Here is a 27,792-nt window from a genome sequence, read left to right on the forward strand (position 1 = left end):
AGAATCAATACAAAGCAATTGCTCACATCTGTACACATCACCCTGTTTCTCATATTTTAAGACATACCCATAAAATAAGCCATAGCAGGATTTTTAAGCATTCAAGGAATATAAGCCATACCCCGAAAATAAGACATAGAGATAGGTGCAGCAGCAATGCCGGCCGCGGCAGGAGGAGGAGGAAAAAAATAAGACATCCCTTGAAAATAAGCCATAGTGTGTTTTTTTGAGGAAAAAATAAATATAAGACGTGTCTTATAATATGAGAAACACGGTCACTCCTCAAGGCCATTTTTATTCTTGCTAAGAAGAGGTGATTCTTCATTGTAGGATGCAGAGAAGGTTCCTGTTTCCCCTAAATGTTATCATTGCTTCTATGAAATAAGCAATATATGAAAAAGGAATAGTGTAGAATAGGAGAGAGCAAAGTTTTTTGGTGCTATGCAGCCATCCCCAAAAAAGCAGGTTCCCATTCTCCAGCTGTTGAGTACTATACCTGGTATCTGTCGAATTCCCACAGCTGCTTGAACATGCACTTCCTGTTCAGCCTGTAAGGAAACACAGCAGAGACAGCTCAGTTTGGGGTGTCAGTGAGAGTCAGTCCTTAGGAATCTGTTTTGGAGAGGCAAGTGCAACCAGGCAGCCAGGTCCCAAACTCTGGTGGACATCAATATCAACATACGTAGAGCTCAAGCAGAAGATGGAAACCTTGAGCAAGGTGCAGTGGAGACAGAACAGTTCTCAGCTACCTAGAAAGAGTGTTCTCTACAATGCCCTGCATGTTTACTAGCTCATAAAGGGCTCCCCTCTGCAGTGCCCACCTGCTCAGCATCCATGGCTGACTGTATTGTGCTCTTATTTGCCTAATGCTTTCCCCATGGGAGCTGTGAAAAGCGGATAGCATTACCAGAGTGGTAGGGTTACCATTAATGTTTAATCCTTCCGTCTGTGGCCCAGGCATTTCCTGGCAGCTGTCCTTGAAGCACTAGAAAGGGCAGATTGGGGCCTAGCAGTGGCAGTAAGAAATGGGACAGGCAGACTAAAGGAGAGAATTAGCTGGCCCTATGGTAGCACTGGGACGCAGGTGGCGCTGTGGGTTAAAACACAGAGCCTAGAGCTTGCCGATCAGAAGGTCAGTGGTTTGAATCCCTGCAACGGGGTGAGCTCCCGTTGCTTGGTCCCAGCTCCTGCCCACCTAGCAGTTCGAAAGCACGTCAAAGTGCAAGTAGATAAATAGGTACCGCTCCAAGCGGGAAATTAAACGGCGTTTCCGTGCGCTGTTCTGGTTCACCAGAAGCGGCTTAGTCATGCTGGCCACATGACCCGGAAGCTGTACTCCGGCTCCCTTGGCCAAAAAAGTGAGATGAGCGCCGCAACCCCAGAGTCATCCGCGACTGGACCTAATGGTCAGGGGTCCCTTTACCCTTTACCTTTATGGTAGCATTAGATAGGGCTTCTAAATGTGGACAATTAGGCAACAAACAGTCATTGCTCTTCTGCTTTAACCTGCAAGTGGGATAGCTTCTCTGCTTCCAGACTTCTGGAATGTTATTTCAACATTCTGTAGCCAGGAGCACAACCCCCCCTGTTTCCCCAACCCCAAAAGTTGGAGGGGCAATTTTTATTTGGATGATGCTCCCTTGCTACAGCCCAGAACATGATTGTTCCCCATTCTGGAATTTGGGGGAGGGGAGAGAGAAAAGAAGCAGACATAAAAGCAAAGAAAGTGAAAGGTTTCAGCTGGCCCTAGAGCAGAGAGATGGACCATAGAGATGGAAACCGCTAGCATATTCCATATAGGCTGTGGTTGGCCATAAACCCTATTGAGTAGCAGAATTTAGTCCACATCATGACGCAGTTACTCTGCAATGTTGCCCAGAAATTTCCACAGAGATCGATTGAGAGCCTGGGAAGAAGGGCAGGAAAAAGGGATGGGGTGGTCAAATCAAACTTACCCGATGGCTGAAGTGGGAATCAAAGGCCTGCTCTGAATCACTCTGGGTGGGTGAAGACCCCGGGAGGCAGTTCAGGTCAAAGCTGTTGAGTTTTTTAAAGGAAGGGAAGCCCTGTTTTTTGGGGTTTAGGTCAAACTTGTTGAGCTTCTTTTAGGAGGGAGGGAGGCCCGTTTTTGTTTAGGGCTTCAGGTCATAGTTCAACTTTTTTTAGCGAGGAGGAAAATTTTGGGTGAGCTTTTTTTAGGGGTGCCAGTGACCTACCAGAGATCTACCACAGACATCCAGTGATCTACTGGTAGATCACAATCTACCTGTTGGACGTGCCTGCTGTAAATCAAGCAGAGAGAAAGCTGCTTACAAGGCTCCTGTACAGGCGGTATCTTCCTCTTGCTGCAGAGTTCCAGCATCACAGCGTCACCCAGAGGCACCCACAAATATGAGTTATCCCTCTCTCTATTTCTTCCTTCCTTCCTTCCCTCCCTCTTCCATCCTTAATAAAATACGGGGGGGGGCAGATAAGCCCCACATAGAAAGCCCATCAACATGGGGGGATGACTCTTTCAAATACGGTATTTACCAGTAATTGGGGGGGGGAGAGGCGTCTAGTTGGCTGCTATGCCTAGGAGTAGGTCAATTCAAGAAAGCAGAATGATGCATATGCTATGGTAATCTATCAATAGAATCATAGAATTGTAGTCGGAAGGGATCACAAGGGTCATCTAGTCCAACCCCCTGCAATGCAGGAATTTTTTCCTAAGGTGGGGCTTGAACCCACGACATGGTTGAAATATTATGCTGATATGCAGCAATGCCTCGGAGCTGCCGTGACTGCGGCCGTGCCTTGCCTCGCCCTCACCCGCCCTGCCACCCCCTCTCGTCTGCCCGACCCTCCCGTCCTCTCCAGCCAAGCAGGGTAGCCGCCAACGCTGCCAGCCCCAGAAGCACAAGGTGGCCGCTGCCGCCGCCACGATATCCTCGGGCCCGCTGGCCCTGTAGCCCCGCCCACATTCCCACTTTGTGGCCCCTCCCCTCCCATGCCTTGTCCCCGCCCCTGAACGAACATGGCTTGCCCCCCCCCCCTAGTTTTGATCCTGGCTACGCCCCTGCTACTGGTGTTAAACAGGGATGCATTTTGGCCTCTTTCTTGTTTAATTTTTATATTAATGACATAGTTAAAGAACTGGAGGGCCTGCAGTTTGCCCCTGCCACAATTCTTGATCAGAAACTCTCTGTTTTAATGTACGCCGACGACCTAGTACTTGTATCTAGAACCCAGTTGGGCCTGAGGCGATTGCTTGCAAAAATAAGCTCATATTGCACGAGGAATGCCTTATCCATAAATTATGATAAAACGCAGGTCATTGTATTTGGGAAGCACCCTAAAAAGCATGTTTGGCACCTGGACAAACACATCATAAACCAAGTAAAGACGTTCAAATACCTGGGACTGGTTTATTCAGAAATGGCATCTTGGAATGCACAGCAGTCCAATATTAAATTGCAATCCTTTAAATCGATAAAGCTATTTTGAAATTTGCTGCTTGCAATGGGGGAAACCTAGTCAATCCAGCTCTATCAGTGTACAAAGCAAAATCAATGGCCCAGATTTTATATGGTGCAGAGGTTTGGGGCACTTCAAACGTTTCTGGTCTGGAACCCCCACAGAACTATTTTTTATTATTTAATGTTTCAACTGGTATATTAAAGTGTTTCCATAGCTTTGTGCTGATTAGGTCATGTTTTGATAATGTAAATGTCCTAAGTTTTCTACCAAATTTGTATATATTTTACTGAATTACATTGTATACATTGCAGCAGCCTTTGGCTATAAGCAATAAACTTGATACCTACAGCAACCATTGGAGGGGCCGGCACAGCCAATCCTGGCCCCTCCACCAACCAATTTATTAACCAATGCCTAACTGCAACCTTACAAGTTGTGACGAATTGTAGGCGTAGTAGGTGCAGTAGGCGAAAACCAAGTTGCACCAGCCAATCAGCCAAATGGAAAAATTCCTACCAGGCCCCTGCCCCAAAAGCAGACGACCCCATGGCAGGCATAGCAAGGTCAAACGCAACAGCTTAAATAAAAACCCAGAGCTGGAGCAAGAAGGCATCTTCAAATATTAAATAAATGCAAGGAGTGAGTTCCCAGGAATTGCAAGCCCCCTGTTGATGAATCAACCATATATTAAATAAATGCAAGGAGTGAAACACCATTTTCAGAACCAAGGTGTCCGTGATTTAAAATCGTTTTTGAGTCTAGAGGTCTCCAAAACACCCCCCAATAAATCACACTTCACACAGAAATGTAAGTTTGAGGTTTTTGGCATAATTTTGGCCACAACTTTATTTAAAATATTTTATTTAAAATACAAAATGTGAGTGGTTGCTTAGGAAATGAAAGAGCTGATAAAAAAAATGTAAATCTATGAGTAGACACAGGAAAGATATCCAGAAGAGGAGGAAACTAATGGGAACAGGGACACAAATGCTAGAAAACACATAAAAGAGGCCTCCATGTGACTCCCTGCAACAGGGAATAGTAAACTATCAGATCCAGGTCCACGCAGATCTCTACACCCACCCACCCACACCCCAACGGTGTGGGGGGGTGAGCGATCTGCGTGGATCTGGATCTGATGCTATTCCATGTTGCAGGGAGTCACATGTATAATAGTATGTTTTGGAACTTCAGGTGGGCTTGGAGATGCACAGCTTTCCTCTATATCCACAACGCAGGATACGTTTCGACTGTCAAGATCTTGTAGATGGCTTTCTGGTATATCCACTATGCAGAATTGGTTTCGAGTGTCAAGATCTTCTGCCTGGCTTTCCTGGATATCCACTATGCAGAATTGGTTTCGAGTGTCAAGATCTTCTGCCTGGCTTTCCGGTATCTCTACGATGCAGGATTCGTTTCGAGTGTCAAGATCTTCTGCCTGGCTTTCCTGTATCTCAACTGTGGAGGATTTCTCTTGAATGACCAGATCCAGCAGAGAACCACACTTTGAACAAGTTGTTAGACTCTCGCTTTTTACCGAATTTCTTGGGGTAATCACCACTGCAATTTCTATTCGATATGGATCTGTTGTGGTGGTCCTGATGCAAAATCTCTCCATCCCAACCAATGCTGCACTCAGCAGCTGGAAACCAGCAGTGATATAGCCAAGATAAATAGAAGGTCCAATATGCTGCTCGCTGGGAATTGGAGGCAATTCGAAAGTTTCTGGGATGTCAATTTTCCCATTCTGCAAGACAGAAGACATGTTCCATATCACAGAAATCAGGACAAGGATCCCTGCAGGTATGTTCAGGAACGCTCCGAGCCTAAAAAAGGTTAAGAGGAAATCCTCGTGTTTTCCGGGCTCGAACACATTGCACAAGGCAAATGATATTAATACTAGGGCGGCTGAACTCATAGTGGAAGCTAAGGCCATTAAGTCCTGAGCAATAAAAATTTCCCTTGGGAGGGTTGGATATCGCTCAGTGAGACCTTCACAATGCCAAAAAGAGTTGCCGTCGTCAGAAGGGTTTCTCCAAAAACAGACATTCCAGATTCCAATCCAGACGTTTCCAGAGCCGTTCTCTCCATGCCACACTCTCCAGTTGACACTGGCTGTGGTTGCAATGCACAGAATGCAGGCCAAAATACTCATCAAGAACCCACAGAACTGGAGGCAAGAAACTACGCTCAGCAATCTCCCCACCAGGGAGCCTTCTCTCACCCGCAAGGGGGGGGGGGTGGAGAATAGAGGACCCAGGGAGACTTTGGCAGACATCCTGGAAACAAAAGAGAAGACAACATACAGTGAGGGAGGGAATAACAAGCATGTCTAGTCATTGAAGGACATCCTCCCTCCTGGCCAGAAAGAAGCAGCAAAAGAAAGAGTTCCCCTGCTCTCTCCCACCCCCTGGTTAGGTAGAGACATCTGATCCAGAGAAGCCGACACACATACTTCCTTCCAGCACACTGCTCCTGATTGAATACACTGTTGCATTGTTCCTGTGAAAATGGCCCTAACCACAGCAACCTGTTGTGGATGGGAATCTGCTCATGATTTCGCTGTTTTGCTATCTGCTACTGCAGCTATCCTTTCCCACAGAGCAGAAACACACCTGATGGCATAGTGAGGAATGTTTAATCCCTAAACTTATGTGAAATGCGTTCCTCAGCTAGAGTCTAGCGGGCCAGGAATAGAGCAGGTATTTGCTAGGTGCTCCTGAGCCTCAAGAAGACTCAGCTGCTGGCCACTGGGCTGACGTTCACCTGAGCAGCCGGCCACAGCAGCAACTGCTCTGCAGAATTCTTAGGTCAGTTACAGTCCAGTTAGAATCCTGACAGCAAGACAAATCATAACTCCAGGGTACTGGTCATTTGGAACAGCAGGAAAGTGGGAAATGGGAGGGAACTCAGTTCCCTTCTTTCCGAATGCAGAGTGTCTATTCCAGGACACTGTGCAGTTCAAACACGTTCTTCCTGAAGTCAGATTCAGAGCAGTTCCAGGAGTAAAAATGGTGATTGGTGTATCTCAGTACAGATTTGCTTGATGGTCCTGCATGCATTTCATAAAGGATCTCCATTTACAAGAGAGGCTAATAGCATTAGGCCCTGAACAATCAGAATTTCCTTGACAAAATTATTGAAGACTCCTTACAAACCTATCATTCTTCTTGGCTGTCACAACTTGTTTGGACATTATAGTAAGGGACAAGAGCTTAGCTCTTTTCCTTTGCACTGGGACCACATGAAATTTGTGCCATGGGACCCCATCACTCACACCAATACAGGCAACACCATTTTCAGAACCAAGGTGTCCATGATTTAAAATCGATTTTGCGTGTAGAGGTCTCCAAAACACCCCCCAATAAATCACACTTCACACAGAAATTTAAGTTTGAGGTTTTTGGCATAATTTTGGCCACAACTTTATTTCAAATACAAAATGTGAGTGGTTGCTTAGGCATTGTTTACGACTATCTGACATCCGCCCGCCTGTGGAAGTCAGGGTGAGGAATAGAAATTGAGGAGAGAATGGAGACGGGGGTCAGAGACTCTCCTCTCATCAACTGCTCCCAGGGGTTCTTCCGTGGCCCTAGCCCCTTGTAGGGGGTACAGACGAAAGCATGGCCAGCCCCAGAATTCCTTTAACGGAATTCCCCGCGCAGCAGCAGCATTGTAGGGTCAGGCACGGCCAACCATTTCCCCTACAGCAACCGAGACACCTTTAGGATAATTCCCAGAGCTGAAAGTGACCACTTTCCACTTGAGTTATCTCTGATATCATTCGTTTCTCCTGCTTTTCCTAAATTATTGGATGAAACGGAATATCTGATACTTGGAAATAAGAGGTGAAAATGGAATGCACAGGTCCAAGAAAAAACGATTCAGATCCTGGATTCCCATGAATTTGTTTCATTAAAGGGGGAATTGTTCTTAGAAACAGGAAACGTAATTGGTCTGTATGAGAACATAATTGACAGAATGTGCCCATTAATGACCACAACTAGTATGACAAAAAATAAAAAGTTTAAAAGACATACCTGGTTTGATAAGGAGTGTCAGAATAGTAAAAAAAAAAAAAAGCTTATCTAGGGAACTCAGAAAATTGAAGTTAAAACATGATAAGCACAATCTTGTTATACAAGCTGAGGTAGCCCAATTACGTTATGATTATAAATTACTACTTACAAGCAAGAAACAAATATATTATGAGCAACAGTGGAAAGCATTGGGAGATGCAGCACTTCAAAAGTATTCACAGAAATTTGGGCATCTGGTCGCCCAAGGTACAAATGGTCTGGGCTACTCGCTAGAAGCATCAGTCCAAGGAAAGGATTGGGTTACATATTTTACAGGAATATATGGCCCCCGAACCGACTCACCCTCACAAGTTGACCACATTCAGTTATCAGAACTGCCAGAATGGCCAGACGTCACGCCCAACCAGATTAAGAGGCTAATCATAAACCAACTAGCCAATAAAGCCCCAGGAGAAGACATGATCCCAGCAGAGATTTATAAGATAAGACTGGATTTCTGGCCACCCATTTTTGCAAAACTGTTCTCATATATTAACAGCTCGGGTCGCAAACCAGAAGGGTGGAAGCTGAGCATAACTGCCCCAATATATAAAAAGGGTGATAAGAAAATTCCCGCTAATTATAGACCTATTAGTTTGCTAGATGTAGCCTCTAAATTATATGCCAGGTTCCTCCTTGGGAGACTGGAAGAATGGGCAGATACAAATAAGGTGATATCTGAAGCCCAGGCAGGTTTCCAAAGAGGGAAATCCACATTGGACCAGTGCTTTGTGATGAACTTTCTGCTATGTAAATACATCCATAATTTGAAGCAAAAACTGTATGTTGCTTTTATTGATCTAAAATCAGCTTTTGATACGATTCCGAGACACGCATTGTGGCAGAAATTGGGGAAGACAAATATAGATCGCCGTCTATTATTTCTTATCAGAACATTGTATACTGATACATCGATACAAGTAAAGGTGGATCTTGCCGGCCATCTCACTACAAGAATTAAGACCACTACTGGGCGTCACAGCAGAAAAGGAGCAGCATCTGAACTAGCCAGGGTGGCTTTTGAAAAAGATCTAAAGCCACCCCTTCTAGCTGATTTACAACATAGAATCATTGTCCCATGTCCTCTTTATTTTATAATTTTCATTTTATTAGATATAGCTTCTCAAGTCTAGAAAGTCTACAAAGTATTACCTTTCAAGATAACATGGAATAGCTATGGTAATACAATTTTTATAATGACATCTTATTTTGAATGGTGGGAGGGGCTGGGAAGGACCATCCAAGGTCCATCCAAGGTTTCTTTCTAGGGTTTTCTTTCTGTTAAACTGTTTATAATAGCTTCATTAGTTTATAATAGCTTCATTAGTTTTCTAGTAGGCTGACTATACCTGTACACCTCCCTCTCCCCCACAGCGAGAAAAAGATTCTGAAAACCAAACTGGACATATACAGTTGTACCTCTACTTACGAATAACTCTACTTACGAATGTTTCTGCTTACGAATGGAGCTCCGCCCGCCATCTTGGATGCGGTTTAGATAGGATTTTTTCTACTTACGAATTTTTAGATAGGGTTGCTTTGACTTACAAATTTTTTCTCTCAATGCATTCCTATGGGATTCGACTTACAATTTTTTTCGACTTACAAATGTGTGTTCGGAACGCATTAAATTCGTAAGTAGAGGTACCACTGTAGGTGGCTGGGTCTCTCACGGTTTTTAAACATGGCAAATGCAGCCATGGGAGATTCAGATCACAGTGGCACCGGGGAAGGAGCGGAGCACATGGCCATTGCCGCTCGCTGTTTTCCTCATCCACAGATGACCCCCTCTTAGAGTGCCTACTCTGTGGGATGTATGCAATGTATGGGATCATTATATATAGCTTTAAAAATGGCATCTGTAAGCAGCTGGAGATCAAATGTACACTCTATCTTTTTGTTGTTGTTGCTTTATAACAATTGTAAATATTTATGAGTTTTTAGTACAGGGGGTTATTTTAAAAAGATGTTGGAAGACTGTGGTTAATTTGTAATAAAAACAACATTTGTGTTTCAGCAGGTAGGGGAAAAGTTACAGTCATAGCAACATGGAATATTCAAATGAAGCATACTCTTGCTCCCCCTCTTTATTTTTTATATTATTATTATTTTTTACAAATTCTGCACTCATACCATTTGCCCAGTAATATTCAATACACAACTCCAAATTCTAATTTTATAGTTTGTTTATTTATTAAGGTTTTTATATACCACCTGTTATGCAGGCATTTTTTATTGCATTTATATCCCAGCTTTTCCTCCAATAAGCTCATAGTTCTCCCCCACCTCATTTAATCCCCTGCAACAACCCTGTGAGGTAGGCCGGGCTGAGTGATAATGTCTGGCTAAAGATCACCTAGTGCCCTTCATTGAGAGTGGGGATTTGAACCCTGGTCTCCCACGTCTGACTACTACACAAGCAGTGTATAGTAGTATCATAAAATAGAGTACAAAATGTACAAATACGATTAAAATCTAGCCCAGTCAAGTAGCTTACACAATCATTTATGCCACAATCAGTTGTGATGTACATGTTGGTTCCCTGACTAATCCCATCACTTCAGAATTGCTGGAAGAAAATGTCCGGAAATTGTAGCACTGAAAGCAAACAAAAAACCAAGGTGAAGGCATATCAGCAAGTTGAATATTGAGCCACGACTGACCAGAGCCTTGCATCGCAGTGATGAAAAATGTGCATTTTTTACCAGGGAGCCCTGGTAATCGAGAGGGGAATTGCATGTATAATCCTGAGGCCAATCAGGCAGCAATGATGGTTTTGCTGCTGCTAAGTCCTGAATATCCCTGGAACAAGAACAATTATAGAGATTGTGGCCAGCTTTCAAGCTCTGCAGACGCAGGAGATGCGTCCTGGGAAGTTGTGAGATCTGGTTTTGATCAAGACGGAGGACCTGCAAACTAGGAAGCCTGTCAAGTGAGGGAACAGTTTGCAGCCTGTTTTTGGACAGGTAGAGCTCTTTCAAGCCAGGGAGTGAGAAGTTAAGGGTAAAAATGTTATTGGCACTCAGGTCTAATATCTCAATGTTGGGTGGCAGAGAGCTGTCTATTTCCTCTAACCCTGTGTTGGACAAATTAAAAATATGAAGTGAATGTGGCCACGTGCAGGAGGAGGAAAAGACTCGGGGCTGAAAGTTATTCTGACTTAGGTCTAAGTGAGTGAGCATCTTGAGGTGACCAAGAGTCTTGCACACAGTCTCAAAAGAAGTCAGATTGTTGTGGTGGAGTTTTAAGATTTGGAGTTGCAGGAAAACCCCTTCGCAGAATGTTGCCTTCATGGTTTGGTCCTGGAAATTGTTTCCCGAAACATCCAGTAAGTGCAACGCTGTGAACATCTTGCTAATTTCGCACGGGACAGATGTGACTTGTGACTCTGTAACTGTCAGATTCTGCAGGGTCTCCAGCCACCTTCTCAGGCGGGACAGGTTCAGTCTGTCATCCAGGGGGGCGGCAGTCACTTTGTGAAAGCGCAAGGATGAAACCTTCAGCTTCAGCCAACCTGGGAGGCTCCAGGGAGCAGCTCTAAGGAAAGTACAGTTTACAAATTCAAGTTCTGAGACCTGAGTGTAGGAAATAAATTCCAGGGACCCTGGCAAGAGAACCTCTGGCACAATGAGGTCTGTAAATATGAGCTTGCGAACTAGCAGGGCCTCCAGAATCTCAATTATCTGTGAGTTTGGCTTGATTCCAGAAGAACCTGCAAATTGTTCCAGATTTCCTCCTTGAAGCTCATATGTGGTGGCTGGAAGGCACTGAATGAAGTTATTCGCCTCTAGTGAACAAACACAGTGACGTTGGGACTCTGTAAAGTTACAATTGCCTTTTGCTTTGGGGAGTTTCAGTCCCAGGAGAAGGGAGAACACAAAGGTCTGAGTTCTGAGCATGATGCAAACCCTGAAAAGAGAAAAGCCACAGTTGGTTTTTTTTAAAATTTTTTTTTTTGTTAAATATTTTATTGGTTTACAAAAGTACATGCCAGAAAAGTCAAAGTTAAATCACAACATTATTTCCTAAAGTGTCAGCAACCATCTGTATGCTGCAGGATTTGACAGATCACGTTTGGCCTTGTAATGCTACTCGCCACTACGCCAGTTTCCACTCCTGGATCAGGCCCATCTGCATTTCCAGCCGAAACATACACCTCACAGGCACACACCGTGTGAAATACCGGTGTGTGCAAAAACTTCCCTCACAAAGAAAACTAGCATCCCAGGGAGAAGCTAGAGCACTTTGTCCTGATAGGCAAGTTTTCTATGTACAATGATTATTTGATTTTATTTTTTGCGTGGAAGGCAATTCAGTCTCATGAACTGCCACCTGCAGTCAGAAATGAGTTGCTGCTCACCACTTAACAAAACAAACAGAAGATGGGTTTTGTTGTTTGTGAGCAAAGAGGCGATGGAGAGAGGAGAAGTTCTTTTCCCTGGATACTTTTAATTAAAGAGTGAGGGGACACAGCCCTGTCCTCCTTACTTCAAATAATGCATAGCCAAGGAAACACTCCTAACAAGCCTATTGTTGAGAGAAATGTGACACAAATGACACTCTTCAGGCCCGTCCTAGCCATAGAGGCTAGTGGCGCGGAAAACCACGGCGCCGGGCGCTGGAGCATGCTGGAAGTGAGCGCAGGGTTCCGGCGATCTGGCCAGGACTGCGCTCCTTCTCCGAGGACTCCGTGCTGCGCCTCCTTCTCGTTTCCCCAGCGCTGGGTTCCGTTCAGTCGAGCTTCGCCACCAGCGTGCGCACAGCGCCCAAGCAGCTCTTGCTGGTCCCGCGGTGCGCGTGCTGGTGGCGAAGCTTGACTGAGCGGAACCCAGCGCTGGGGAAACGAGAAGGAGGCGCAGCGCGGAGTCCTCAGAGGTGGCCTCCCGCTGTTGCCGTGGTCCGCTTGGCACTCCCGGGCCCTTGGAGAGGCTCTGGAGGGGGGCGCTGGAGGGACCTAGCGCCAGGGCGCTGGATCGGCTTAAGACGGCCCTGACACTCTTGTGCTACAACTTGCTGTTGGTTTATGGTTGCATTCAGTGATGTGGGACACAAAATTTTCCAGGGCTTAATTTTTCTGCAGAAAGGTTTACATTTCCTAAGTTCTTTAATAACAATGGGTGCCAATTGCAACTAAATATTAGACAAGCTTGACACTATCAAAGTTCATAGCTTTGTTTACTAAATAAATACAAGTAAAAATAAACAGGCTAAATGAAATCACTCTCTAAGGGCATCAGATAATCGCTATATGGAAATCAACCTATTTGCATGTGCAGTTTTTCCTGGAAGACCCAGACCACTGACTAGAATCATAGAATCATAGAGCTGGAAGAGACCACAAGGGCCATCCAGTCCAACCCCCTGCCAAGCAGGAAACACCACCAAAGCATTCCTGACAGATGGCTGTCAAGCCTCCGCTTAAAGACCTCCAAAGAAGGAGACTCCACCACACTCCTTGGCAGCAAATTCCACTACGTATAGTTCATCTTTAGAAAATAAAAATGTTCGTGTCTGTTATTGTTTTGTTTTTGTTTTTTGTTTTGTTTTTTTGCATTCTGCCAGTTATAGTGCTCGCCATAGCTGTCAAGTTTTTCCTTTTCTCGCAAGGAAGCCTATTCAGCATAAGGGAATTTCCCTTTTTTTAAAAAGGGAGAACTTGACAGCTATGGTGCTCTCCTGGAACAGAAATCTGTTTAATTATTGCTATGTTCAGAAGTAGGTTACAAAGCTAAAATAGAACTGGAAAATAGTGTAATGTATGAGATGGCATTTCTTTACCAGCAAGGTATGTCAGAATCACAAAATGCTTTTGCATACTTAGCTGGAAGAAAGCTACTACTGAACACGGAGGAGGGTGGCAGGGCTTACTTCTGAAAATATGTGGATAAGACTACAGGATTGTGCTGTTCATGTGCCAGAATGGCCCTCTAGTGCTTAGGAGGAGAAAAATGGCATTTCAACAACAAAGCTAAAAGTCACCTACCAACTGCTCTGGAAATTGAGACTCGTTTCTGCCACAGATCTGCCACAGATATCCTTCTGTTCCTTTCCACACACAACACGTTGTCTTAGTAACTGTCCCGTTGTGTTCAGTAGCAGCAAAGGGTCAGAGATTACTCAGTTTTACTTTTCCGGCTGAGTTCTTCCTCCCAACCTGCTTCTAGTTATTTTAACAGAAGCAATTAAAAGGAGGTTTCTGCGCTGCCTCTGGAATGCTCATTTCACAAGCCTTTTGAGGAACTTCCAACACAGGAAGATGTAAGGCTATTACATAACAAAGAGCTCCAAATTGGGAAATACTAGTGAGAAGGAAAGTGATCTTAACTTTCAAGTTCATTTCCGAAAATTATCAGGCAGAAGGCATTATTGTCAAAAGTAGCCCAGAAGCTACATTTGTTTTACTAATTCCACATGTCTGTCCTGCACACACTTCCTGAAAGTCAGGCTAGCTCCAGGGCAGAGTATGGTATTTATTAGTATTCCAGCCACCACCTTGCAGAAAAACAAGATACGTAGACCAGACTACTCAACCCCAGGCTGGCTCCTATTCAGAGCAGACAGCATGTGGTTAATGTGGTATAAAAAGCAAACAGGGAAGTTGCATTGCGGTTCCAGGACCCGCCCCCTGCGAGAAATAAAGACACAATGACACAGGGTATTTGAGTTAATGGGTAGAATAAAGCCACAACTTTATTGGTTAGAGCAAGTGAGAGGTATTGGCTTAGGCATTGGACTCTCTAGCAAGCATGACTCCTTCCCGCTCAGCGGGGGGTCGTATCAGGTTAACACCCCAAGGAAAGGCGTCTGTTAATGCAAATACAACTGAAAGATCCCCCTGGTGTCTACGGGGGTCGTGCCACCAGCAGGGCGTCGGACGGGATCCATGACCGCCGGATCCCTTAAGGGGATACCCCTATAAGAGGAGGGTTGGATGATGGCCACAACCAGTCCTCAAACACATCAGACAACTCCATATTCCAATGCCTACTGCCAAATACTGAAGAAGTTGTGACGAATCGCTATGAGGTAGGCGGAAAAACCAAGAGGCCGGTGCCAATTAGCCAATTGGATAAAAAAACTCCTACCAGGCCCCCTGGGCAACCAAAGGCGACCAACCGAAGTCCATAGCAAGGTCAAAGCAAACACCCTAAGGCAAGACCTAAAGGGAGGGTGGGCGGGAGATCCGTTGAGGGGCAGCAGCAGAAGGGGAGATCCGGAGGCTGCCGCGTTCTTTTCAAGCAGGTAAACCCCACCCACGAGCTGGCCCTATTGGCCAGCCAGGGGCCTGAGTGCGGCAGCAGGTATAGGTGGAGCAGGGAGCCGAACACCCCCCCTGCTCGGTGCGTATAGCGGGTCCCGCCCGCAAAGCCCCCCCTCCCTGAAGAGGAGGGATCTTCCTGAATGCTGCCATGTACTGGATTTTACTGTGCTAATTTTTATGTTGGCGGTACAGTACCGAAAATGTTCTGATAGTGCTTTTAAGCTTATTTTTGTTTGCATTTTTACCAATTTGCATGCTTTGTATATAAAACTCATGCAAATTCTTGAGGATCTATGTAAATAATACTAGAACTGGTTTTTACCAAGGCCCATAAAGGTTAATACAGTGGTACCTCTACTTATGGACGTGATCCGTTCTGGGGTGCCGTTCACACCCCGAAAAGTCCGTAAGTAGGGCGCCGCTTCTGCGTATGACACGATAGAGTGCTCCTGCACATGCGCAAAGTGCGCAGATGGCTCCTGTGCATGCACGAAGCGGCAAACCCAGAAGTAAACACTTCCAGGGTTGCCGCGTTCGTAACCTGAAAAAACGCAACGTGAAGCAAACACAACTCAAGGTATGACTGTAAATGTATTTCAGTAACATGAAGGGAATGCCAAAATAATGGATATGCATTTTCTGTTTTCTTGATGGCAACCAGTTCCGTCATGTTCCCTTCATAGATGGGGCAGGGGACGGACGGACAGACTTGAATTTCCAGTTTCACCAGTTTTTTTTAATTCTCTGGGGTGGGGAAGTGAGCTGTCCACATAAATCAATTAATTTTAGGCTAGCATGACCACAAAGAAACTAAAAGAAACAACCAAGGATGTGGTTTGTGTTCTTTCTCACTTATGTCTTCACGTGTGTTAAAAAAATTAATGTGGTTTTAAAAAAAAAACCCATTTAATCTGCATTCTCCAAGAAGGTATTTTGCTCCCTGAGGTGAAGGGAAAATGTTGTCCTAGTAGACACAGCTACTAAATTTCACATCAACACTGGCAAAAAAGTCAGCACCCATGAAAGCAGCAAGCTTGCTCAGGGGACACTGGGCAGGCAATGTGGCACCCCGTTCTCGCCCCCTCAGAGACCTCACAACTGTACATTGCCCAGCATCTGTGCCTGAGGCAGCCGCTTCACTCTGCCTACTGTCAAGGCTGGTCAAGGCAGTGGAGCACAAGGCTTCTGCTCTGCATGCAGTTAGCTGCTGGATTTGGCCTGAGGTTGTTAGCCAATCAGGTTCTTGATCACCAAATAGTCAATATACTGATTTTGCCAGCTTTCATCATGTCATGGTTGATGTACCTGATTGCCGTAAAAAGGGATTTTATACAGCAGCCAGTGACCACTGTTATTTTTTCTTTCAGATGCAAGAGAAGACAGACGCAAAATGCCTTTGTGATGCTTTATTCATCTTATGATAAATACTGTACAACTTTTATAATTAACACTTCGATACACACACATTATTCTGATAATCAATCCTATGAATTGGTTGATCAGGCCAATCAGCTGGTAAGAATCACACTAAACCAGCAGTTGCTGTGGTTAGATATGGTGGGGTCCCTCTTCAAATGTATACTGTCTAGGTGTATATCCTAATGGCGAACAGTGGACTTTGTATATCATTTTTCTCAAAATGCCTTGCTTAGGCCGGTGCAGATCCACGAGCTGCTCTAGGGTGGACAAGCCCTCAGCCTTCTAATTCCACTTACTATCAGCAGTCAGAATGTTATGCTTCAGTTAACCTAAGCTATTTTAGCCATTTCATCATCGAAATTCCCCTCTTCTATGCTAATATAATTCTCTATACCTTAACATACCAATATTTCTTTCATATTAAAGTTCTTTCCCATAGCTGGTATGATATCAAACATTATTAATTTAGAGGTCCCATCAAAGAGCATATTTCTGTCCTTCTTTATTTCAACGTCTCCACCACCACCACCAAAGCATTAATATGAGTAGACTGACGCCTTTGCTGAGTTTTGTCTGTAACTCAAACCCCTCTCAAACCACCTCTCCCGCCCTAAAAATATTTGACTTGCAGCATTAACAGTAGGCTTCACAGCAGGGCTATCATAAACCACCCTCACAATATATTCTTTCTTGCCACAGGGCTACTGCAGTGTTCACAAAAAGGAAAAGGAAAAAAAACTTCCGTTGCTTCATGGGCATAGTCAGGATTTTTGTTTTGGGGGTGGGAAGAACCTACATGGTTGGTCAGTTAGTAAAGTATTTCTATTGTTTTACTTGATCGCGGGGGAGGGCAGTGACGTGTATTGCAGGGTTGTGGCAAACCGCCCCCTCAGCCTTAGTTCGACCCCCCCCCCAGTCCCAATATTAAACACTGGCCTGTTGTAAATCGCAAGCTTTCCGTCAAACTCACCCTCTCTGTCTTCAGTAAGAGGCTAAGAGGGACTGTGTGTGCATTGGAATAGGCAGTATAAATTATAAGACCTGAATGACCTCATCTCTTTGCTCCCATCTCCTTTCCAAATGATGCTAAAGTAAAACCTCGAATTCCTAAGGGCATCCCTCACTTCTGCCCCTAGGAGACGGTTGAAGATAACATCGCAATGTGACAAAGGAACTGATTCATCCAGGGAGCTCGACGACTCTACTCTTTTTGAGTCTATAGTTCCCTTCATTGAGTGTTTTCCTTCCCCGGACGGAGGGGCAAGTCCCATCCTCTGCGCAGGCGCACTGAGCCGATAGTTGAAACATCCGCCAACATCTCTTTACTTCCTTTCCTCCGGCAGCGACCCCGTCTGATAGCTCTGGGTTTGTTGTCCTGGCAACCGCGCGGAGTTGGTCTGTGCCTGGACCAAGGCCTCCGCCCGGCCCTCACTCCCGTTGCGGCGGCTCTGCTTGTCCATCTCTCTTGCCGTTCAGAGACCTTCCCGCCCTCCTCCTCCTCCTCCCGGCCTTGCTGGTGTTGGCCCTTGAGAGGCAGGCCCGGCTCCTCTGAGCGGCAGCCCCTTGCTAGGAAGAGGGAGAAGGCCCTTCAGCCGTGGCCCGCGCCGGGCGAGCTATATCATGTCAGGAAAAAAGGCGGGGTGCAAATAAATATATTATAATGATTGCACGCAAATGCGTGGCTCTGTGGACACGAGTTGGGAGCCGACAGTAGTGACCAGCTGCTGGTCCCTTTAAAAGGACCGGCTCTGCCCCCATTTTAGGAGGGGGCGCTCTAAGAGGCTAAGGGGGCAGCCCAGGCTCAGAGCAGGAGCTATGATTTCTCTTGGGTCAGTCCCGGGTGCTGAAGCAGCAGCAGCAGCTGCTGCCTCCCATGGAGTCACTGGTCCAAGGAGGTGGAGAAAAAGCCGCTGGGGGCCACACAACTGCAGCGTGGAGGACCTGCGGACTTGGAGAAGAGAGTGCGAGTCAGGTTTGTGTGTGACTTCCTTCTGCAGCTTTATTGGGAGGAGAGAGAGAGTCACATATTACTTTGCTCTTTGTGGCAGTCTCATAATTAACATTCAACAAGCTCTTTTTGCTCCTTTGTTTTGCTCCTTGTATTGCGGCAGCTTGGTAACAATATGCTGCTTTGTTTGCAGCTCTACGGAGTGCGCGGAGGCATCAGCAGTTGATCAGCAAGCGGCTTTTATGTGAAGACACCTTAATGGATGAAGGGCAGGTTGGAATGGACAGTGGGGCAGCAGCTCCTTTCACTGAAGAAGAGGTAGGAAGATCGTCCATTTTTTGAAGTTGATTGGGTGTTAGATATTAAAACATTTAATCACACATCCCTTTGATTTGTTTAGAGATAACTGATATTTTTGATTTATAGCTAGCTTATGATCACAGTATATGAAAGTGCCATGTAAGCAGTACAACGTCCAAGTAATATTACCTGAAGAAGCGTCTCCACCTCCATCGTTCTGCCCGGACACTGAGGTCCAGTGCCGAGGGCCTTCTGGTGGTTCCCTCGCTGCAAGAAGCCAAGTTACAGGGAACCAGGCAAGAGGGCCTTCTCGGTAGTGGCACCCACCCTGTGGAACGCCCTCCCACCAGATGTCAAAGAGAAAAACAACTACCAGATTTTTAGAGCACATCTGAAGGCAGCCCTGTTTAGGGAAGCTTTTAATGTTTAATAAATTATTGTATTTTAATATTTCTGTTGGAAGCTGCCCAGAGTGGCTGGGGAAACCCAGCCAGATGGGCGGGGTATAAATAATAAATTATTATTATTATTATTATTATTATTATTATTATTATTATTATTTATTTCAAGTTGATGTCCTTTTTCTTTCAAAAGAGATGTTAAATAGTTAAATTTCATAGCCCACCACACCCTGGTCTATGAGACACCAGGATTGTTTGAGCCCTTCATACCACAGAGGTGGACAGCAGCGAGAGGCTTCCACCTGAGATTTGCTTTCTCTCCAAGGTCTGTCATTGATTCAGTATTGCTCACTAGCAGATTTCACAGCTGCTGAAAAACATCCAAAGAGGAAAAGAAGACAGGGCAACATCTCTGCGTCTCCTTCGACGAGGACTACAGCACAGAGAAAACCAGCAGAAATTCATCAGGTTAGTTAATGTGCACTTGACCTGCAGACACCTATTCTGGGGGGTGCTGCTTGTCTGTGTTGAAGTAAATGGAACTATTTAGGTGCAGTACACCATCTTACCTTGCGCAGAAACAACCCAACTTAAGTGGAGAGAGGTCCAACTTCCTTGTTAGCTGGATTTCTGTTAGGTGTCCATGACCTTGAAAGTGTGGCAGCTCCAGAGATTAGATGAGCACCCCAGAAGAAGAGAGGCACTCTCTGGCGTACAAAAATGCTCTCCTCTTCATCCAACAGGTTGTTGAATGCTAGTCTGTTAACGTTTCTGTCCTCCCTGCTGTTTTCTGGGTTGAGAAGAGGGCTAAGTATACAAGCCTCCTAAGGACAAATATTCTTTTAGACTTTGGATGTTTGTTTTCACTATTCTTTGGCTGTGTCTAGTGTGTGCACAACCTCATGTTTTTTTTAAGACAGACTCTAACTTTGAATTGATAACCTGAACTAACTTGTGGGGGTTTGGTGTGGGAAGAATGGGTAAACTTTATATACTGTTCCAATCCGGGTTAAATAAACTTTCCAATGTTCTATTCCAGTTTGGGGTGGGTGGGAAATAAGTTGTCAAGTTGTTTAGGTTTGTTAAGCCAGTGTTTCCCAACCTTTTGCCTCCAGATGTTTTGGGACTACAACTCCCATCATTCCTAGCTAGCAAGACCAGTGGTCAGGAATGATGGGAATTGTAGTCCGAAAACATCTGGAGGCACAAGGTTGGGAAACACTGTGTTAAGCACCCTTCAGTTGGAATTTGTCTGATTTCCTGGGCCATGCAGATGAACAGTAATATCCCATGGAATATTTTTGGGTGAGTGGCTATGTCAATGTAAAAGATAAATATGATGATAATAATGATAGTAGGAGCAATAGTGACAACTATTAGGCTATTGGGATAGCTCCAACTTCACATTTACTTTCCTTCAGTCGAACAGATAAATAGAAAGAGTATGTGATGTGGCAGAGGACTACATAAAGATGGTGTTTTAATTTTGTAGGCTGGAGGGCAGTATGCGTGTGCTGGTTGGTCTCTTCACTGGCAATCTGGCAGATCTGCAGATGGATGCAGCTCGCTGTTTACATGAACTCTCCCACTCCAGGGACCCTGATGTGGTTGAGGCGTGTTTGCCAGCAACCTCCTACCTCTTGACGTACCTCTCTGGACACAGTGTAGCCCTTATGGTAAGATCCAGGCCGGCAGTACTCTGCTTGTTCCAGCTTCTGGTAAGGCAAATGAAGTGTGACCTTTTGCCTACACCTGGCTCCACATTACAGAGTATGAAAACTATCCCCTCCAACATACTCTTATTTTTTGAGTTTAAAAAGTGGCTCAAGATGGAACAAAGTACATTGCTATTGACTTCAACTTAATTGGATTTTATCTGATAAAATAGGCCCTTTTGCACATTTGAAGCAAATGTGCCCCAGTGATAGGCCACTAGATACCAGAAAAGTGTGGATTAAAGGTCTGAAGAACATGGGAGAGGTAAATGTGAAGACTAGAGAAAGTTGTGGCTGCCTGGGCCTTTTGCAGTGACGTGAACTTGGCTGCAAGTACATCCTGGAATGAGGGAGTGATTGTAGTCCGGCTATACGGTAGTTGGAAGAATCATTGTAAGGTTCATTGGATAGGAGGTCTCCCATTGAAGGGTGGTAGCAAAGGCTCACATGGATGCTGACCTCTGACAATTGGTGTAAAGTTATTGATCACATTAATATTATTTTCAGAAATATATGCTTCCATTGCTTGTACAGTGGTACCTTGGTTTAAGTTACAGGTAGGTAGCCGTGTTGGTCTGAGTCGAAGCAAAATAAAAAAATTCATCTTTCTCATTGGAGTTACCTTGGTTTAAGTACACAATTGGTTCGGGAAGTTTGTACTTAACCTGAAGCATATTTAACCTGAAGCGAAGTTTCCCATTGAAAGTAATGGAAAGTGGATTAATCCGTTCCAGACGGGTCCGCGGAGTATTCAACCTGAAGCGTACTTAACCTGAAGTATGAGTGTAATTGGTTCTGGAAGTCCGTACTTAACCTGAAGCGAACTTTCCCATTCCCATTGAAAGTAATGGAAAGTGGATTAATCCGTTCCAGATGGGTCTGTGGAGTACTTAAACTGAAAGTACTCAAACCGAAGCGTACTTAAACCGAGGTATGACTGTATTTCTTCTTGCTGCTTGAGCTGTTACAGCTCTGCATCTCCAAATCTTCTCAGCTACTCTCCGCTCCAGTGGAAATGTTTCCTGTCCCTAGAGTTGTTTGCAGGTATTGTAGCATTGTGCAAGAAGCTGCAGTTATAGAATGGTGAATATGGAGCATGTTCCTCCCTGTATTTCAGGAGCTGTGTTTGTACACATTGGGGAACTTGGTGGTTGAGATGACGGCTGTGAAGAAACAACTTCTACCTCAGGGCATTATCCCAGTATTGGCATCCTGCATCCAGGTAAGTGGGAAACAGTCTTTGCTCAGACACTCTGAATGCCAGCTGCGTACAAGCCTTGTCGAATCAAAGAGTGCATTTGAGTCATGCACTATCCATTTACCACTGTTAGAATAAGTGGAATCCCTCGACGCAACACAGAGACTGAGGACTCTGAATCCTGCTGCCCAGAACTGAATGATTTATTGTGGCTTGTTTCATTTGATTATACAATAATCCATGAAAGCAATTAATAAGATGTTCTCAAAGAGCAGCTTGTTGTTCTTAGTATCATTAAGCTTTTTGCTTATATTTGTAACTTCAGCACCCTCCACTCCTGCAACCACATATGTGTTTCCACAGGGTACATAGCACATTGAAGCCTTTTACTCTGAACCAATGGATGGTGACTGTTGTACTCTGATTTCAGTCCCCTCATGTGGTGGTGCGGGAAGGTGTAGGCTACGTTCTGTCACAGCTCTTGCAGTCTAAGGAAGCTCCAGCTGAAATCATACCGTAAGTGGAATAATCTCTTCATTTCAGAATTTGACCTGTATCTGTGTGTGCGTGCGTGACATAGCCAGCTTCCTTCTTGGTTACTCCAATCCCTTAAAAAAAAGTTTATGTGCACACCAGGGACCAATCTCGGTGTCACTCATTTACTAACTTATTTTATTTTATCAATTGCATTTATATAAATTATATATTTTTATATATATATTTCATCCTCATAACAACCCTGATGGTGACTGGCTCAAGGTCACACAGTGAGCTTCATGCCTGAGTGGGGATTCAAACCTGGGTCTCCTGTATGCTGGCAGCAGAAGTGAATCAATCAACTCCACAAATAAACTTTCTATGGGGACATACTTCAGCTATTACCTTAGTCTTTAACATTAATGGGATGATCTGGCTTTAAAATCCTGAAGATTTCTTTTGCCACACCAACATCTTTCTCATTGGAGTTTGTGTGGTGTTAAGCATTTTAGGCGGTGGACCTTGCCTATGCCCTGTGAAATTTCTTCCTTTATTTTATGATGTCTTTCATATCCTTACTTTACAGTTAGATTCATAGAAACTGTCACTTTTATTTATATCGGTGTTGCAAGAAGATCAACCCCACAAATTATGCACTGTATTTTGATATGAAGTATCAAGTGCTATCATGTGAATCTTGGTACCTTGTCCTGTTCAAAGTACCCTTTTAACATTCCAAGTGCTGCATGTTAATTAAGCAAGTACTGTACATAATAAGCTGCACATTTAGTTTCTGAAATGCTGAAGTTTTGGGGCGGCTGGGAGGGAGGGAGGAACTCATGTGGCTTGAGGAGAGGTGGGCATCTTGTTAAAAGGCCATGCCTGATGGCCATGTCCTGACAGTGGAGCTGTTGAAGGAGTTTCATGTCTATCTTCCTCAACCCTTCACTAAAACAGATATATTTAAAAAGTCAGTTAGGTCTTTTTGGTCAAATATATCTATGGAATGGTAGATGACATGTGGCTTGTCCTTAAAACTATACAGAAAGGTGTGTGTAAAGCTACCAAAAGCAATATATCTCCTCCAACTACTATCACTCTCTGCCTCTGGGATAGTTGACACGGTTCCCCTATTAACTAAACAGATTTTTTTCTTCTTCTTCTGCCCCCAGCTTGGTCCTAAATTCTACCCTCCCCAAAGACATGCTTCACTTGGTTTGTTCCAACCTGGAAGAAGGAATAGGAGCTGCAGTGGAATTTGCATGGGGTCTTCACTACATTATTTGTAGGTAAATGTGTTTCTGTGGCACATAGGAGGTCCTAAATAGTGGGTTAGGATTCTTGAGTGAGCCGTGGAGGTGGATTGTCTATGCATGTTGGTAGTGCACATTGAGAACAAAGATGCAAAGGGCATGGGCCTGACTCCGATCAGGGAAGCTTGCACAAATATTTGCTTTGTAAACAAACTACATTCCCCACCTCCCACCTCTTTGCTGAGGAAATATGAAGAATGGAAAATGTTGGCTCTTTATTGACAGATCATTTTTATCCATGCCCGTCATCTTGATAAGTGGGCATTATCCTTTGGTTTTAAATCCTGCTGGTCCCCTGAAGCTGTCAAGTGAGGTCCACCTGAAAATGGCCTAAGGCCCACTGAGCTAACCCCTTCCTGTAAAGCCAGGGTGATGAGTGTGATAATATAGCAAGGTCACAAAGTCTAACTGTTTTTCATGGCTACTGTTGCCTGCACCTTACAACTATTTCTGACATCCCATTCCCCCCACTTTCAACTTTGCATATTCAAAAACTGATTTCACTTGAAAATTGAGCAGACTGAATAGGAGAAAAGCCTTTTAATGGGTTGGATAGAGGTGGGACTCTACCTAGTCCTATTGAAGTGGGATAGCTGTCCTTTTTTTTCCTTTCTGTAGCCGGGTGAACAACTCACTGCTGATCTCTCAAAGGACTGTGCCATCCCTTGTGCAGCTGCTGCTAGAACTGGCTTCTGTGATGTCAACAACTTCAGTTGAGGGTGTAGAACTGGTAAAGTAAATAGGAAATATATTTGAGGTGCCTGGCTGTGCTCCCTGACTCTCCTTCTGAATGTATTTCTTTCAATTCTCTTGTCAGTTGATTTGTCCTGTGGTGCGGTGTGTTGCCAATCTTCTTGCAGAAGATGAAGTGGGCGATGGTGAGCTCGTAGAACAGGAAGAGAGACTTCTAAGGGCCTTGTTTGGATTCATACAGTACTTTGTCTCTGAACACCTGTTCATTGCCCAGGAGTGTCTGTGGCTCGTCAACAACCTGACAGGTATATCCTGGCACACACAGCACTAGATGAGAAACCAAGCAAGTGGTACTGCTGCCTTGCCTCTCCTTCGTTATCTATTGGATTCTTCTAATTGGGCAAAGAATATTGACCTTGATAGTACTAAGGCTAGGTAGATCTCAACAGTTACAATAAATTGATGAGATTAGAATTTTCTTTTACAGCCTAATAATTTACTTTATTTATAACAGGGTAGGGTGGTGGTGGTGGGGAACCTTTGTGGCTCCACAAGCCAGATTCTTATCAGGATTGGTAGCTGGGGCTGCCTGCTTCTCAATCACATGACATCACGTGCAAGGTGCTGCTAAAAATAAGAGGCTTTCCCCCATCCTTTTAGCAGGCTTGTATGGAATCACCTGCTAAAACAATGTGAAAACACCCCTTTAGCAGGAGATTTTGATGCATACCTCCTTCTGATACATGAAGGGGGTTGCATGGAATCCTCTTGCTAAAGCCGGGATGGGGGTTGTAGGTGGGTGTCCATTTTAGCAGGTGATTGCAATCCAAACACCATCCTGAATCAGGGTTTGCATTGAATCCTGTCAGACTGAAAAGATCTAACCCCTGCTCCTAAGATGATGCAGGATTTAAACCCACCTGCACACCCATTTAAAGTCACTCAATAACATTGTTGTCTAGGTGGCATACAGAATAAGGTATTATTAAAAGTTTCCAGTACAGAGAGGTTTTCAGGCAGACGATATGATTTGTGAGATCTAGTATCCTTGCTCCATGCAGCAAAAAACTAGGGTGACTTGCTCATGCATCCTAGGCTTCTCTCCATTGGGGCTGGGAAAGGCTAGATTCAGTAGTTAAAGCCTGTTTTAGCTGCCTACTGTAAGCATGCTGAAAGTTTCCTCTGCAGATGACTCTTCCAGGTAGCTCACTTTTTCCGTTGAACAGAATGCCAATAGGGATTGAGATTTTTCTTTCTTTTCCCCCAGCTGACAGCATCAGATCATGCTCTGCTTTGCTCAACCCAGACCTCTTTCCATCTCTACTGAAACTCTTGTGCTACGAGAGGCTGAGCTTGCTGGTAGGTTACAGTATTGATCAGGGTTGAGGATGGATTTCCTCCCCTCTATGAACACCAGAGAATTTGAAACTGGATATTCACTTTGTGCAGTTTTGGGGAAGGTGACTTTTGGCAAGTAGGGCTGCCTCTTAATACTGATTGGTATTGGTAGAGAGCCTCACCAAAATCACCCATACTAGGAAATAAAAAAATTCCTTCAGTAGCACCTTAAAGACCAACTAAGTTTTTATTTTGGTATGAGCTTTCATGTGCATGCACACGAAAGCTCATACCAAAATAAAAACTTAGTTGGTCTTTAAGGTGCTACTGAAGGAATTTTTTTATTTTACTTCGACCCAGACCAACACGGCTACCTACCTGTAACCCATACTAGGAAGTATCCATTGGGAACCCCCTAGTGCAGCTGGTTGGCTTTTAGTGTTCATCAGCTGATGGGTGCTGAGAGCCACCACTTTGAAGTGTGTTGTGTTCAAATTGCTTGCAGATGGACTAAGAGCCATCCCCAAATTGCTAAGGGGATGGCTCTTAACAGCCACTTCAGCCACTGATGTGAAACTGGCAATCTGTCTTTTTAAATTATTCTTACTTTATAATTTGTTCAATTTGTATACAATCCTTCATCCTTAGATCTCAAAGTGGTTCACAACATAAAAATAGGAAAGAAAAATGCAAAATACATAATAAAAACAAGGGGGAAAATACCACAAACCGAATGCAATAACCTCCCTCCCCTCTCCCATAAACACATTTAAAAGGGTATTTAGTAGAATCAAAATACTAATTTATAAATACTGGATTTGTCAATGGCGATGAGATTCATTCTGTACTTAAATTCTTCTTAGCACAACTTTTTTTGCTGTTTGGTCAGTTTTTGTCTTTTGGTTCTGTAATACACCATTTTTCCAAGGGGTTTTTAGGGGCTTAGGGAGTTTATTTAATTTATATACTGCCTTTCCTCCCAAAGGGAGGAAGCATTCTAAAAGCAATTAAACATTTTCTCAACCAGTGATTTCAAGGGTTGCCAGGAGCAGTATCTTTCAGCCATCAAATGCTTGGCTAAACAGTAATGTTTTTAAACTCTTTCTGAAAGTCAATGGTGAGGGAAACAAATGCACTTTACCAGGAATTGCCACTAAGGAGGCTCTGTCACAGGTCAACGCCAACTAGGCAGCCCTCACCAGCAAGGCCTCACCTGCTGATTGTAGGGTCCAAGGTGGTTGGTACTGGGGAAGGTAGTTGGGTCCCGAGCCATGCTAGTATTCCTCAGGGTTCCACTAGCTATGTGGAAACCTTCATTTTGCTTGAGGGTGCCCTTCTTGCTTCCAACCCAATTGAAATTAAGAGAGATGCATCAGCATCATTACATATACTGAGCATCAGTTCAACAATATAGGAAGTTCCAGGTATGTCACTAGCTGGTACAACTTACTTAATCTTCAAAGAGAAGGCAGTGAAAAGCAAACGGGTAAGCAACCAGTGCCAGATATTTAAGGCCACATAAGTTCCTTGATACTACTGTAAAGATTAGAGTGGCAGAATCCTAACCTTAGCCTTTTGGTGTCTTCTTCAGGTTCTGACAGTGCTGTGCAACATAGCTGCTAAGGGCCCTGCCTACTGCCAGGCACTGCATCAGAAGGCTGTAGTCTTCCCCCTCATTAGCATCCTTGCCCTTCCTGATGACCAAGTGGTGGCTCAAGATCTTGAACTACTGCATCTCCTCTTCCATCACTGGCCAGAGGTATTTGGCTATCTGCCGTTCCTGTATTTTCTGAAGGCTCAAGAGTTATGAGCAAGCTCAGAACTAACTTTGGTCTTCTCTTTCTTGCCCCAGGTTGTCACTGATTTTGTAGGTCAGTCAGGACTACAGGCCCTAGAGCAGCATCAGGATAAACTACAGCTGCAAGAACGGGTCAAAGTGCTCATTTGGACTGCCAACCAGCTGACTGCTCTCCCCCAGAACTGTCCCCTTCGTGCTTCAGCTGAAAATCTACAGTCTACTTCCTTACAAAGTTGATAGTGATGCTGGCTTGTTGCTAACAAGCCTGTGAACAGAACACTTTCTTGTTTTTCTGAAGAGTGGTAAAAGTAAATATCCCTGGCACTTCTAAAGAAGCCTTATCCTGTGATGTTTACTATTCTCTGTTCTTTAGCCTAGCACTGGGTGTGCAAA

General features: G+C 44.5%; 3 protein-coding genes across 4 annotated transcripts; 1 reads left to right on the forward strand and 2 right to left on the reverse strand.

Annotated features, from left to right (window-relative positions):
- Positions 1-4,456: 4,456 nt before the first annotated feature.
- On the reverse strand, positions 4,457-19,569 carry LOC148684720 (uncharacterized). Its single transcript, XM_088675015.1, has 2 exons — positions 19,437-19,569; positions 4,457-5,738 (listed from the first exon to the last, which is right to left on the reverse strand). Exon 2 carries the CDS (start codon positions 5,735-5,737, stop codon positions 4,601-4,603), a length of 1,137 nt encoding a protein of 378 aa, XP_088531141.1. The 5' UTR covers position 5,738; positions 19,437-19,569; the 3' UTR covers positions 4,457-4,600.
- CD14 (CD14 molecule) lies at positions 10,099-13,652 on the reverse strand. Its single transcript, XM_035103471.3, is given in 3 exon segments — positions 10,099-10,158; positions 10,160-11,447; positions 13,522-13,652. Coding segments are annotated over 2 exon segments (1,338 nt in total). The 5' UTR covers positions 11,438-11,447; positions 13,522-13,652.
- TMCO6 (transmembrane and coiled-coil domains 6) lies at positions 17,431-27,731 on the forward strand. 2 transcript variants are annotated; one of them, XM_035103470.3, is made up of 12 exons: positions 17,431-18,190; positions 18,360-18,484; positions 19,226-19,335; positions 20,360-20,543; positions 21,700-21,804; positions 22,211-22,296; positions 23,430-23,546; positions 24,189-24,300; positions 24,388-24,568; positions 25,531-25,622; positions 27,193-27,360; positions 27,454-27,731. In XM_035103470.3, the coding sequence occupies exons 1-12, from the start codon at positions 18,034-18,036 to the stop codon at positions 27,634-27,636; spliced, it is 1,620 nt and encodes a 539-aa protein (XP_034959361.3). In that variant the 5' UTR covers positions 17,431-18,033; the 3' UTR covers positions 27,637-27,731. The 2 variants fall into 2 exon arrangements, with proteins under 2 accessions (XP_034959361.3, XP_060134113.2); XM_060278130.2 differs by having other exon boundaries at positions 17,508-18,190; positions 19,223-19,335.
- Positions 27,732-27,792: the final 61 nt, after the last annotated feature.

The sequence above is a fragment of the Zootoca vivipara genome, chromosome 8 (assembly GCF_965207765.1).
Source record: "Zootoca vivipara chromosome 8, rZooViv2.hap1.1, whole genome shotgun sequence".
Taxonomy (NCBI): domain Eukaryota; kingdom Metazoa; phylum Chordata; class Lepidosauria; order Squamata; family Lacertidae; genus Zootoca; species Zootoca vivipara.